This window comes from Triturus cristatus, chromosome 5_1 (assembly GCF_964204655.1).
Source record: "Triturus cristatus chromosome 5_1, aTriCri1.1, whole genome shotgun sequence".
NCBI classification, from domain to species: Eukaryota; Metazoa; Chordata; class Amphibia; order Caudata; family Salamandridae; genus Triturus; species Triturus cristatus.
The window spans coordinates 995,630,467-995,644,973 of NC_140587.1; the positions used below are offsets into that span (position 1 = coordinate 995,630,467).

General features: G+C 41.8%; 1 protein-coding gene across 1 annotated transcript in view; it reads right to left on the reverse strand.

The window, feature by feature from the left end:
- Positions 1 to 14,507, reverse strand: part of ADCY2 (adenylate cyclase 2) — a 3,557,286-nt gene that overhangs the window by 2,057,039 nt on the left and 1,485,740 nt on the right. The window contains exon 4 of the mRNA XM_085606100.1: positions 11,170 to 11,319. Within this exon, the coding sequence (XP_085462226.1) occupies positions 11,170 to 11,319 (150 nt within the window). The remainder of the gene's footprint in view (positions 1 to 11,169; positions 11,320 to 14,507) is intronic.

Here is a 14,507-nt window from a genome sequence, read left to right on the forward strand (position 1 = left end):
ATCAATTTAGAGCCTTTTTAGCGAATTGCTTTGTATACAAGTAATAGAGATTTAAATTGAACTCTCTTGTCTATGGGAAACCAATGTAGGGCTACCAATGCTGCCCTTGCTGACTGGCATTTGGAATTTTTTTAATAATACGTGCTGTGGCATTTTGGTGACCTGCAGTTTTTCAAGACTGTTTTAGGGTTTCCAAGATATAAGGAGTTTCCATAGTCCAGTTGAGAACTTACTAGGCCTTGAACCAGTATGCGTGTTGAGTCTGGAAGCCATTAAAAAACTATTCCTAGGGTATAAAGCAGGCAGAAACAAGAAGCTGCTAATTTCTTGACCTGAACTTCCATTGTCAATCTCTCATCCTGCTATTGTCCTAGACTTTTTACTTCTGTTTTGGGGGTAGGCTGATTCCACAGGGCGGCTGGCCAATTCATTTCCATTCACCATGTTAGATTGTTGCCCTCAACCATCACCTCTCTCTTATCACCATTAAGGAATTAAGGAGAGATTGCGTCTTTTCTGTTTGATCAAATTGGCTAATTATCAATGGAGTATTGCCTGCGTATGATATTGAAATAATACCATAAGATTTTATAATCTCTGTTAGTGGAGCAACGTACAAATTAAAAAGGGTGGGGCTAAGGGTCGAGCCTTTTCGGCACTCCACACTTCGGGGCAAATGTGTTGGCTTGCTTATCTTATTCTAGTACTTGAAAAGTATGCTTGTGAAAAAAAGAAGTAAGCCATCTTCTTCTAGTACTTGAAAAGTATGCTTGTGAAGAAAATAAGTAAGCCATTTCAGGGCTATGTCTCCAATGCCCCCTTCCATTAGCCTTTTTATCAATAATGGGTGTGATACTGTGTTAAATACGCCACTAAGATTAAGCAAGATCAGAACCGCAGTGCCACCCATATCTTAAATGGCCCTCAACTCTTTTGTAGCAGCTAGGAGAGCTCTCTCTGTAGTACTCCCTGTCCTGAATCCTGTCTAGGAATGAGGAAAGGTGAATATTTCCAAATTTTTCCAACATTTTGCTTGGGGTGGGTAGAAGAGATGTTGGGCTATATTACTCCCACAATAAAGGGTCAGACATTGGCTTTTTCAACAGGGGTCTAACAATGTCATGGTACCACTTAGATGGAACTTCACCCGATTGTAAAGACTTATTAAGCATATTGGCCAAAATCTTAATGACTGGTTCTCACCCCTTAGCCATGATATCAGGGGAACTGGATCCAGTGGGGAGCCTGATTTAAGAGAGGCCAGAGGGGCTAGGGTATCTTCCGTGGTCTAGAGGTATGCTAGTTAATTTCTTAGATCATGGAGTATGGTGTTAACTTTCTCTAAAAAGAAATTGGACAATTGGTTACAGCGTGCATCTGAGATTGGCGGGCCAAATTTCATGTAGGAGGGGTGCCTTAAACTATTCACCAGGTTGTATAGTTCTCTAGCAGAATTTGACACATTCTGTAATGCTATTAGCAAAAAAATTGGTTTGTGCTTCCCTGATACTTTTTAACTGCTTTGTCATAGTTGCATTTGCTAGTAGTATCATAGTTTCTTCTCTATAACATTTCTGCTTGTTTGGAGTCTTTTCAATTCATTAATCTCTTTGGAGAACCATGGTGCTTTCCCTCCTGGTTGAGTAGATTTATGCTGTTTTAAAGGCTCCAGGAGGTTAGCAGCATTAATAATCTATGTTTTCAAACTATTGTAACTATCGGTTATATCCCTGGACATTATAGGGGCTGAATTGGATAGCATATTTTCCCATTCTTTGGTACTCGGTTTAGACCAGTTTCAGCATAGTCTAGGATTGGTCTGTACTTCTAGTGTATGGTTGACCTTAGTCAGCTGAAACAGAATCATTTTATGATCTTACCAAATAATGTCTATAGGGCTCCCAGTGTTCAGGTCAGGTATGTTAGGGAAAATGGGAGCGCGTAAATGCCCTTGGTTATGAGTGGGTCCATTTACTTGCTACATTAGTTAGACCCCTTCCAGGTCCATTAACAAATTGTTAGTCATGTCACAGTTCTTATTATCCAAGTGAAGATTGAGATCTCCTAATACCGAGAAGTTATATGTTGTGAGAATATATTCTGCCACAACATCTGAGAGTGCTTGTATAAATTGCATAGGGGGTCCTGGTGTTCGCTAGATTAGTAAACCACAGATGGTTAAAGTAGGTGTTAGTTTCAGGGAAATACTATACCTTTACAGCCCACAAGTGGTATTGGGTTCGTTTTAACTTTCATTCCTTCTCTGTATAGAATGGCGGCTCCTCCTCTTCTCTTACCGCCTTCTCTATCCCTTCTGGTGATGTCATATCCTGAGGGAAGTGTCATGGCTATGTTGGGCATCGTGTTTTCCTGAAGCCAAGTTTCCATAAGGAGTATGGCATTTGGATTCTTCAAATGTGAGTAACTAGGACCCCCCTGACAAATTGGTAAGACAATTCCTAGGACAGGGTAAATATACAGTAGACAATAAATTCCAAGCCAACCTAACAATTTAATATATAGACCAATGTTAATAAACTCAGAGTAAAAGATCAAAACGGCACAGATATATTTAGATGAGATTATTTCATCTTCAATTATCAAATTCATATCAACACATTCATTATTTTAAAATTCATATTAAGTGACATTGAAAACAATATTTATTCAAAAGCATAATTAGTGTTCATAAAATTACAATTAAAACCCCAAAAGTGGCAGAGATTAAGTCTCCTCCTCTAAGAACATAAGTAGATCCAAGCTATGTATGAATAGGGATCTAAAATTAAGTAAATATGTCTGCCAGGGAGAATTTTTACATTTCTCAAGTGGAAGTGAGTCCTTACTGACCATGTGGTGGAGTTCTATTGAGCTCCATTTACAGCTCTCACATTTCATTCCTTTAATCTCAGGGTTAAGTATTTGCATGCATGTCTTACCTTCTAATGAACTCTATTCTACTCTGCACCAATGCACGCTACGCCACTCTACTCTATGCCAGTCTACACCACTGCACTTAATGCCACTTCACTCTATGCCACTCTACTATACTCTGCACCAACGCACTCTATATAAGTGCTCTCTACACCACTTTTCTCCACTCTTCACCACTCTACAGTACACCACTGTTGATATACCACTGCGCTCTACACCACTCCACTCTCTGGAGCTGCGCTCAGCGCTACTCTACTCTGCCCCAATGCACTCTGCACCACTCTATGCCACTATACTCTACTCTACGCCACTGCACTCTATGCCACCTCAGGGTCTCGAAAAATCCACTAGCTCACTCGCATTGTCAATCAAGATTTTTTCAGGACAAGCTATTTTTAGGGACTACTCACCCTTTCTGGTGAGTTGAAAATCCTCTAACTTCAGGGAAGACAAACTGACTTTTGACCTCTGTCTCTGAAAACAGAGCAAATGTGACAATATAAGATTTAAAGGCTCACAATGTGAAAAAGCAATAAAAAGGCCAAATATTTTTGCTGAAACCCAGTTTCCAAAAATTGTTTATGTGCTATTATCTGTAAAACTATATGTTAGTGGGTACATTGTGTGCCCATTTCAATGGAAAAAAAATCTATCTGTAAATGACAATATACTACCACATCATGCTTTGGTAATTTATTTATAAAAAGTGAGTTTTTAAACATGGGAATTATTACTGCTCCTAACCAGAGGACAATGCTATTAGTAAACCTAGTGGCAAGTCAGAAATCATGTGTACTCTATATATGGGCTTGATTATTGTTATACATGGAGCAAACATTTAGTCTAGTAAATAAAAAGAGTTTTTTTTGTACAGCAGAAATAGTTAACTCACATATTTGAAGGTGCTCTCTTATGTGATAATAAACAAAGAGGCGGCTCAATAAGACAAAAATATTTGCCTAGGATCACACAATTTGAGACCAGTTCACGGGGCAAGTACATTATAGTTAGGTCGAAAAGATTATTAAAGTTACTAGACCTGCAGGTCCACTCTACTCTATGTCACGCCACTCTTTGCCTTTCTACTCCACAACACTCTACCCTACACCACTCCACACCACTTCACTCTACACCATTCCAAGCTACTCTACTCTACTACACTACACTCTGTGCCACTGTCCTCTACACCATTTACTCCACTCCCACGCCATTCTACTCCACTGCCCTCTATGCCACTCCACACTTCTGTAATCCATGAAACGCCACTCCACTGTACTTCCCTCCAGTCTGTTCTACAAAATTGCTAAAAGACATTAGCTAAACCAATTGCTTTTGCATAGGTGAAACCTGTTGACTTTTCCCATGCTTTTTTTGTTTCTGTGAGTCTTGCTGGATCGTTCATAGAATATCTGAATCAGAAATATTTTGTAAAAAATATCTAGGATTAAAATATCGTGAAGGTAAGTGCAAATGGGCAGGTAAAGATTTACTTTTCCTAGCTCCACATCTATGTACCTTAAAAATATATATATTGTCACGGTACATACATGTGGAGTGTTATATTATAAATCTTTGCTTACCTAAAGAAACATACTTTTACAGTTTTTTTGTCCTCAATATTCTTTACACAATATTTTGTTCCTCGATATTTCAGTTTCCTGTATTCTCTCTAAACACCGTCTTAACAAAAGATATCAAATGTCCAGGCTGACGTGCGCACACTTATTCTGTTTTGGAACTATTTCTTCTTTGGATAATGCTGCAGGCGAAGTATAATAAAATAATAATAATTGGACCCTCATAAAAAGAAATCTAGAAATTCCAAACACTACTTGGAAAATTCTCATTTCCTTATCCAGAAGACGCTTTGTTCAAAACAAAACATAGCAAATACATCTCATGTAGGACACTGAAGTAAAATGTGACATTGAAAAGAAAAAAAGTGAAGTTTTTTAAACATTCACAAATGTGTCATATAATTTCTCGATGATGCTAGTAACTAGATTAAAGCATTCCTCCTCTCATTCCTCTAGTACAAGCAAACCACGTGGCACATGTCATTATCAAACAACTCTTCAATTGTAAACTAGTTGATTGAAGACCTAGAGTTGCAAAGTTCTTCTTGGGGTCATAATTTCATTTTTCTTGTATTTAGGAGGAAGGATCCTTTGACTGTGTGATGGTTCTGTCTTGTTTCCTAAAATTAATGTGTTTCAAATTCCTGTAAGTAACAGTCTGTCCATACTACTACATATTCACAGCTGAAACTGTTCTAGTTGCAAGAAACAAGACAGGTTGGCTTGCTGGTGTAAGTGTAGGCTCTTACAAAGACATTTTGGGGGTTCATGGTGCAATGTTTTGTCTGGAGACAGCAGGACTGCAGCTGTGCCCAAGGCCAGACTGCAATTTAGCCCCCAGCATTGGACTGGTTGGTGCAGATTGTTTACGATGTCTCAAGGGCTCCAAACCCCACGAAGAGAGCATGCACGGGTAAATCCCGACATCAAAACTCAATAGGAGAGTTCCTCCTGACTTCTTAACTCCGCTGGCCATTATAGCAGAGGCTAGCATTTATTGAAGTGTGGCGATTTGGATGACTGAGCCATTCCTAGGCCAGGCATCACTTGAATAGCATCTAAGTCTTCAGATTGGAAGAAGGTGGCAGTGATCCAGAGAATACTACACTTGTTTGTAGCTTTCTACTTGTAACTTGCAATGGTCATGGGGGAACAGCATGGTGGCCATATCATGTTTAAGCCAACAGCTCTGGTGGGTCTTAGGAAGTGGCAGTGCATTGACAATATGATCCTGGATAAAGCACAACCTTCTGCTGGCTCAGTCAAGGGCTGGTTCTCTGAGCAGGGTTTACCTGCCCTACTAGGATTTTAGTCTGTTCCCAACGTCTTTGAAGCAAACTGAAGGATGTGTGGGAGATTAATGATATACTTATTGGCAGAACCCAACAATGCTTTGCTTCCTATGATAATGGCCAGGCTACAAGTGGAGCACATGTGTGAATAGGATGATCTCTTAGTTTAGTAGTGAGTGCAGCTTCTTTATTCTATTTCGCTGCTTTTATGCATCGCTAGACACCTAGCCTCGATTTGAAAAAAATGAAGTTCCTCCTGAACCTTTAGGGATGCCAATACACTCTGCACCAATGCACTCTATTCTGCATCACTGCACTCTGCACAACTGTACTTCACGCCACTCTTCTATGCTCTGCATCACTCTACTCTATGCCACTGTACGCTATACCACACTACTGTACTCTTTACCACTCGTCTCTATGGCACTGCACAGTACACCACTTCTCTCTACTCCACTCCACTTTTCACCATTGCACTCTATGCCACTACACTCTACACAACTGCACTCTATGCAACTATTTTCTACTCTGCAGCACTGCACTCAATGCCTCTACACTCGACGCCACCCCAATCTACACCACTGCACTCTAAACCACCTTACTCTTTTCTGCACCCCTACACTCTACACCAAAGCAGTCTATGACAATGCACTCCACTCTTCAAAACTCCAATCTGCAATACTGCTCTCTGTGTCACTTCACTCTATGCCACTCCATGCCCCTGCACTCTATTCTGCACCACTACACTCCAACACAACTCTTTAACAGTTAACAGAGTTTCTAGTGTGAGTGTCATTTGAGTTCTCAGATTCGCGTTTGAGTTTCGTGCTGCTGACCCATGCTTTCTGTCTTGAGACAGACGAACCTGAGTTTGAGAAGGCAGATCAACAGAGATTAGTCTTCAAATAGGACTTGACAGCCTAGTAAACTGCCCCACATATCTTCGCAGAGGAAACTTCACGACTTTGGCACCTAAGTACAATCTCCCATTTGTTCTGCCCTTTATCAGGATCGCCTTTAAGAATATTTACTGAGCTTTAGCTAAATTTCTCAAGATTAAGATGTTTGTCTTGATGACCATCAACAGCCTGGGGTGCAATTTGACCTTCACCTTACCTGAGGGTCATTCTAAAGAATGTGACATACTGTCTTACGTCAGGTTTGCTTACAAAGGAGCAACAGGTGAACTTCACATTTCACAGTTTACCTACTGGTCCTTTGACCCAAATAAGAATCTGTGGAAGCTCATACTTCTGCCTCTGCCTACTGTGGCTTGCCCTCTCACTCAGACCACAAGTAAATCCAATGTGTGAAATTTTCCTTGAATTGAGGATTTCAATTTGGAAAGTAAAACACATATCTGGGCAGTGAAAGTGGACATGCCTGACTAAGACTGGAATGAAGCCGAATCATACTACACCACGTGATAGATTCAAAGCACTCAAATAACTGCAAATTCTTGTATCAAAATATTGCATATGTTATTCTGGGTAAAACATACGGTCTCTGGCATTTTAACATTAAACATGGAGTGTTCAAGTGTTATTTCTGACTCATTTTTCAATGCATTTGTTCTAAATGTTCCCAATTGTTTGTAATGTTCAATCATCTTATCACTTCAAGTAACTCTAGTCACAAGGTATATTTTCTTTCACCAATGCAACATGGAGGTGGGCACATTTATAAACAACTCTGAAATATGTCACTATTCAAAATAAATGCATGCTTCTTTTTGTATCACGAGTGCTGCGATTTAATATTCCATCCCGCAAGCGATTTGCTAATTATTGGAAATGATGATCAAATGTATAATATGTGAAGGCACTACTAGTCGATTCACCATAGCCAATTTTATCATACTTAGGTGCTAACTGGAATATGATATCTTGTGGGCCTCAATTATGAGGAATTGGCTTAGAGCCACACTGCTAGTCTTCTTGCTGAGCTGCCTTACACCTATGTCAAAGGGCAGGAAGGCACAGTATTTATGAAAAATTGTGCATTATTTTCCTTTCCAGCCGGCGCTGGAGCACAATTTGTTGCCTATCGCCATTGTAGGCACTCTTGGACCATGGTGCAAGGGTGCCTCTGTTGCAGGCGGGATTACTTTGCGTAGGAAGGAGCACCTTCCTGCACAAAAACAATCCTGTGTAGCGTTTTCCTCTTTCTATGTGTCCTGCAGAATGGGGAGAGGAGTTGGCCTAACGACTAGGGCAGTCGACCTCAAATCTGGGGGAACCAGGTTCAAGTCTCGGCAAGGACATGCAACATCCTGTGATTCTGGGCAAATCATTTAATATCCCCGTGCCTAACAAAATTAATGCGTCCTCATGTAATGCAACTGGTGCTCGTGTAAAGCGCTCTGATAACTGATACGTTCGGGTCAAGTTCGCACTATATAAAACTCCAATAAATAAAAGAGGAAAAAAATAGGGGACATTAAAATATTTCTCCTTTTTACGCCTCCTCTCGTGAGGCGTCAGGTTTTGGCTCTGCCCCAGGTTTACATGATTAAGTGAATTGGTGGCAGAATCAAAATCTAAGGGTGTTGCATGGGAGCACCCACCACAACACCCATTGAACGCCTACTGGATGCAGAGTGAGGCAAGGCAGTAACTTGCGCTGCTTTGTTTTACTTCATATCTATGAGGCCATGCAAAGCCACGCAGGGTGGTTTTACGTCAAATATCACGAAAAGGAAGAGACAAGGGACTAAGCCTTCTCTGGCTCCCTTACCATAGTCCAAAACTCACTCAACAGAGAAGTGCTAGAACCAGTACTGTATCACAGTACTACGGGAAAGACAAGTGCTACAATACAAACGTCCACCCAAAAAATGGTAAGTCTTATTTACCCTGGGGCAGCAAACTAGTCATTGGGAAGACAGTGAATGTCTTAGTACTGCACTCACACACTTTACAGTGTCATGCTTCATCATAGGGCTGCATCATACATCCAGGTGCAGACCAACACTCTGGATGGAGCGCAAATTTTTTGAAGAACAGTGGTGAGGGTAGAGAAAATAAGGATGAACACAAAAACACAACGTAACAAATGTAAACAAAACTAGAAGGAGAAGTCTGTTCCCTTCAAAAAAGGGACCAAAAGGTGCAGATACATATAGTTAAGACTCCCTAGGGTCAACACTCAATTATTTTATTACCGTTGACCTCTGGAAGGATTAAAACAAAAGAGATGGAATAAACAGGGGAGGTAAAGACCCTTATATCCCCACTGCAGTTACCAACATGTTTCTGCCAATTTTATGCGCCCAACCGAGTCGCTCTGGCATTCATCAGGGTGTTGGTCCCTAAATTTGTAGTCTCCACCCCTAGTTGGGTGTTTACCTTCTTACTTAAGTGCGTAGGACAATGTCCAATTGTCAAATACTCTAGGAATATCCGAGAGGGAATCTATTTCTGTAAAGAAAAAGAAAAAGAACAGAACCCATAAGTCTGGTCCTGTCCAACAGTCATGTGTTTACTATTGTTTGTAAATTAAAAATCATGTCTTCGCTCTAGTGCCAACAAGCCACACATAGCGACTACATATAGCCAGGTGATTTCATAAAAACACACGTCCAAACCACTGGGAGATAAACCAAACCGCGTAGACCACACCACTTGAATCGCCCACAGACACTTAAACACTCAGTGACTGTATCCATAAGATTTTGTTCAACTCATGTATACAGATGCTACCAGTCATCGTAACTCTACGAATGAAACCAACCCCAGTGTGTCATATCACAGGAGTGCGCATAAATCTGTATCGTTATTATTTCTTATCACTTTGATTTACTAACAAGAGTTCACACGGATTTCTCTGAACCCGGGACCTTTGTGGTACTGCACTCTTGTAGTCACACTCTACCGTAAAAACACAATGGGTAAAAACAGAAAGGCATAATTCCATTAGTTGTTCATACTCCTCACCTTTCGTAATTCATATGTAAGCAAACCTCGAAACAACCTCCTTAAAGGCTATGGTAGGCTGCCGAAAGCCCAACTCAGTCCCATTCTGAGCTCTGTATTAACAAAATCGGCAACCCTAAGACACAATTCACTCTGGGAACTATCGCGGGGTTCTAGCAACCGCCGTGCATGGAAATACCCAAATGCCGCTGGTCCTGAACCGCCCACTTACTACTTCAAAGAGGCACCGTCAATTTTGTCCTCACGCCGGTCCTCCGTCGAACACGGTGTGCTTCAATTGAATCACATTTAAAGGGCCCCAGCGATTACGCTCCACCTTCTCTTAAACACGTGAGCGCTACTCGTCACCGGGAGTGAGATTCAAAGACATAAAAAGGGGTTCACCAGGATCTAGCGAATCACGCGTGGTGGCCATTTTGAAAGGGTGTAGATATAAAATATTCCCCTATAACGTATGATGCATACTAAATGTGAATATGCAAACTTCAGTACAATGCAATGTACCTCAGTAATTTCTGTTCTTTCAAACACATATTACGCTAACCACTCCTCAATGGACATAGAATGCAATCACCAATCTCGGGATTCTTAGTAGTCATATGTCTCGATAATATCGAATCTACGAAGCGTCATACTCAAGTATAAAACCAATAGCTATGGAATACAGACAACCCATTTAGGATTCCTTAAAGTGCCTCAAGCAGGATACTAGCAATATCATTATTTATTAGTAACCCCATGAAGTAAGAATCAGGGAATGCCATCATTCAGTCCCTTTGTACTGCTTTTTAGTCTATCCACCCAGCGCTGTTCTCTTATTAGAAGAAAATTCGAAATGTCACTCGTGTTTGGTGGAATAAATGGTTTATCCAACACTGTCCACCTTATGTTATGTTCGCTATGTCCCAGTTCATTAAAGTGGGCAGTCAAATTGGTGTTCGTCTTTCCGCATCTTATCGTGCTCATATGTTCCAATATACGTATTTTTACACGACGAGTTGTCATTCCCACATATTGTATATTACATGGACATGTTAGTAAATAAATGACATTCTCTGAGTTACATGTGGTGTGCTTTCTCTGTTCCCATGGGCGATTGAGCCCAATGTCAGCACATTTCCCATTTATCGAGAGAGGACAAGCCCTACAATAGCCACATAAATAGTGGCCAACTACCGGTGGTAGGAGTTGGTTCATGTTCAGGGAGTTCGATGGGTTCATCCTAGTCCTAGGGCGTGTATTCACAATCATATCCTTAATGCGTTTTACGTCCCCTCACAGATATGACTGAGAGGCTTACTCAGCTGGAGGTTAAAAAAAAATGACGCTCCAATGGCGCAAGCCTCTCAGAAATAAGCCCATGTGTTTATAGGATGTGTTCAATATTACACAAAAGCAGGAAAAACGAACATACACACAAATTGACAGTACCTGCTGACGTTTCTCAAACTCCAGCTTGATGCGGGATTTAATGCAGTTGCACGTGTCTTGATATGTTTGCTGCAGAGCGAGTTCCATTAGATGCTTATGATACGCCCCTGCTACGTTGCCGCATATAAAAATGATGGCGTTTGCCAGAATCTAAAAAGGAAAGAATATATTTGTTATTGAGGTGAAGCTTTTAAGCAGTGGCAGCTGATGAAGTTTAAAACTGGTAGGGCATAAAAACAAACCATGACTTTACCTAAACGCTTGCAGCAAGCAAAAATAACAGTGCTGAGAGAATTTGGTCTTTGAGGGAAGCCCCGGATTCGCATGTGAAGCATCCCAAGACATCACTATAAGTCCATGCTAATAGTCGTCTGTGCTACAGAAATTTCAGTAACATAACAACTTGTGGGATAAGGGGGCTTTGGAGAAAATTTGGGGCAGGAAATACATGGACACATCAAAATAATCTCAGGATAAGGGAGCACATAACTCCCAGGGAGCAACAGAATATATCACAAGGATTAAGGGCACATATCTCAGTTATAAACAAGAGATGATGTGCTTCAGACACCAAGGGGTCACTGTGGGGCATATATCAGAAAGCCTTGCGTCAGGTTTGCACCACGCAAAGTATGACATGCATGGCGCAAGGATCTAAGACAGATTTATGAAACCACGCAGAGCCACATTGCGTGGCTTTGAGTGGCCTCATAAATCTCGATTAAAGCAACGCAGAGCAAATTACTGCGTTGCCTTACTCTGCGCAAGGGAGGTGTTCCCTCGTAACTTCCATGGTTTTGATGCATTCCCAGATTTACAAGGACTTGTAAACCTGGGAATGCAACAAAATATTGTGCCTCCAGAGGTGAGGTATAACAAGGAGAAATATCTTAATTGTTTTCCGCTTTCTATGTGTACTTCATTCTTCAAAACACAGAGAAAGAGGAAAATACCTCTATGAAGTTTGGTTTTTTTTGCAGGAAGTTGGCCCTTCCTGCACAAAAACAATTCTGCTGACAACACAGACACCCTTGCACCATGGTTCAAGGGTCCCCTGCGTTGGCGCTAGGCTGCCAAAACAGCGCCAATACAGAGGGAAAGGACAGGGAGACACCGTATTGAGCGAATACAGTGCATTCCTGCCAGCCACGGTTCATGCAGGTAACAGCGGTGGGCGATGGGGCCGGGTAATGCGGGATTTCGAGAGACGATGCCGAGGGAAAATTAAAGGAATAATTAATTTTCCCTCTGCAGCGTCCCTCGAAATCCCCCCTTACCTGGCCCCACCGCCCCACCGCTGTTACCTGCATGGACCGCGGCTGATTCCTGCCCTTTCACTTTGACGTCAGGCAGCGCAGCAAGGTGACTTGCTGCGCTGCCCTACGCCAAAACCCCAGAAATGAGGCCTTGTATGTTTTACTACAATGTGAGCTCCAGAGAAATAATGGAATATTTCAAGAAATAAACCATAGGCACTTACCAGGTAGGATGCAACACATCTCAGGAAGCACTGGGTACATTTCTCGAAGAAGAAGGGGGCATTCATCAGGGAGAAGTGCCATTGTAAATAATGAAGGACATCTCTCTACAAGCATTGATTCACTGTGTTAAGAGGGCAACATTCTAGGAATGGTTGCACAAGGCACGTGGGGACGGACGGGGACGCATTTTCGTGTGAACGAATATTCTACTGGCAGTGTTTTTAAATATAGGAAGTGGGCCTCGGCTTCAAAAGTCGAGCTCAGAAGGGCGCCGTGAACGAACTCCAGGCCCAGCAGTATTCAAGGAAGCCGTGTGTACTTGTAAAGCATATACCAGCATTGTTATCTTACAGCTCTGCAACATTTTTTATGTCAGCTTTGGAAAGATGAAGGGCTGAGCTCACATGCCCAAGAGCAGCCCAATGGTTGATGAGATGCAAGCCTTCACCCACTAAATGATCCCCCATCCTTTGTGCAGGCCTAATTTGAAAGTACAATTTGAAACAGTAATGACGCATTTTCCTAGCCAAGAGTTCAGCCCATTTCTGTTTGGCGATTGCTGCCAATCAATAACTATGAGTAATGCCTTTCTGTCAACAGACCCCCAAAAGCAAGCTCTGCAGAACGATGAAACAAAAACACACTAAAACGAGAAAATGCTATAACTTACGCCGTTTATATTTTTCTAGAAAATGCAACATTGATTCAACTCTTATCGTGAGTCCTGCATGAACCCTTTGTAAAGCTGAGCATCAAAGCGCTGACAATAACACAAAAGAAAACGTGAAACTGCAGATTTTTCAAATACAATTTTCCTTTTACATCACAAATGTGCTGCTTTTACTTGTTGGCTGCAAGGTCAGATAATCAGCTGGTTAAATCCTTCACTGCAGAGCTATCGGGTAAAGCTGGCAGTACATTTTCAGAATGTGCGTAAAATCCAGGGCACAAGTCCTAAAAATAAGAAGTGGGGGGACTAACCTAGTTAGGCAGTATGCAAGTGACATCACGCGTGTGACATCACGACACGCGACATCATGGCACTTGATGTCACAGTGCATGACATTACATGTGGCATCACAGGAATTGACATCATAGGAAGTGGCATCACAAGCCATGACTTTAATATGTAGGTGTGTGGTAAAGCGCTCTGACACTGCGCTATACAAAAAAAATAGTACTTAAATTATTTCAACGCCTCCTTGGGAGGGGGGTAAGTAAGCACTATATAAATTACATTTAGTATTATGTAAATACTGGGAGAGACCAACACATCTGACAATCTTACAGTGCATGCATATCTAGTAAACAGAGCCAAAGTGAAAAGCTGCCTCCTCTCTTAAGTATGTGTGAAGTGCTAACCTTTGTTTCCTCTCCGCTTCATTTGCATCTAGGGGTGAGGCTCTTGGCTGCTCCCAGCCAGGAGGTTCGAACAAAAGGAGGCCCGATGACCCCTCAAATTCGGCCTTTGTTATGGGCCCAGCAGGAGTGTAAAATAAGAAAGGCCCCTCCCACATGCAATTTGTTTCTTGTTGCAGATGGAAAGCAGACAACGTGCAGGCGCTGCTGAAAGTGTTCTCTTGTTTGGAAATTACACCGGGACAAGTTCAACACATTATTGTCCCGAATTCTTGGCAGGGTGGACAGCGTTCACCCTGTGAAAATAGCGTCCACTCGAGCGTACCCCCGACTCGTGCTTCATTGAAGTCACCATACCCCCCATAGTACATTGTATTATAATTTCACTTTAAGCGCTGAGGCTTTGCTCGTCACTGCTGTCTGAGATACCAGACGGAGCATGAGGGACAGTGTGAGGGATTTATACCTCTCTGTTGGAAAACGAGGCAGTATCTGTGA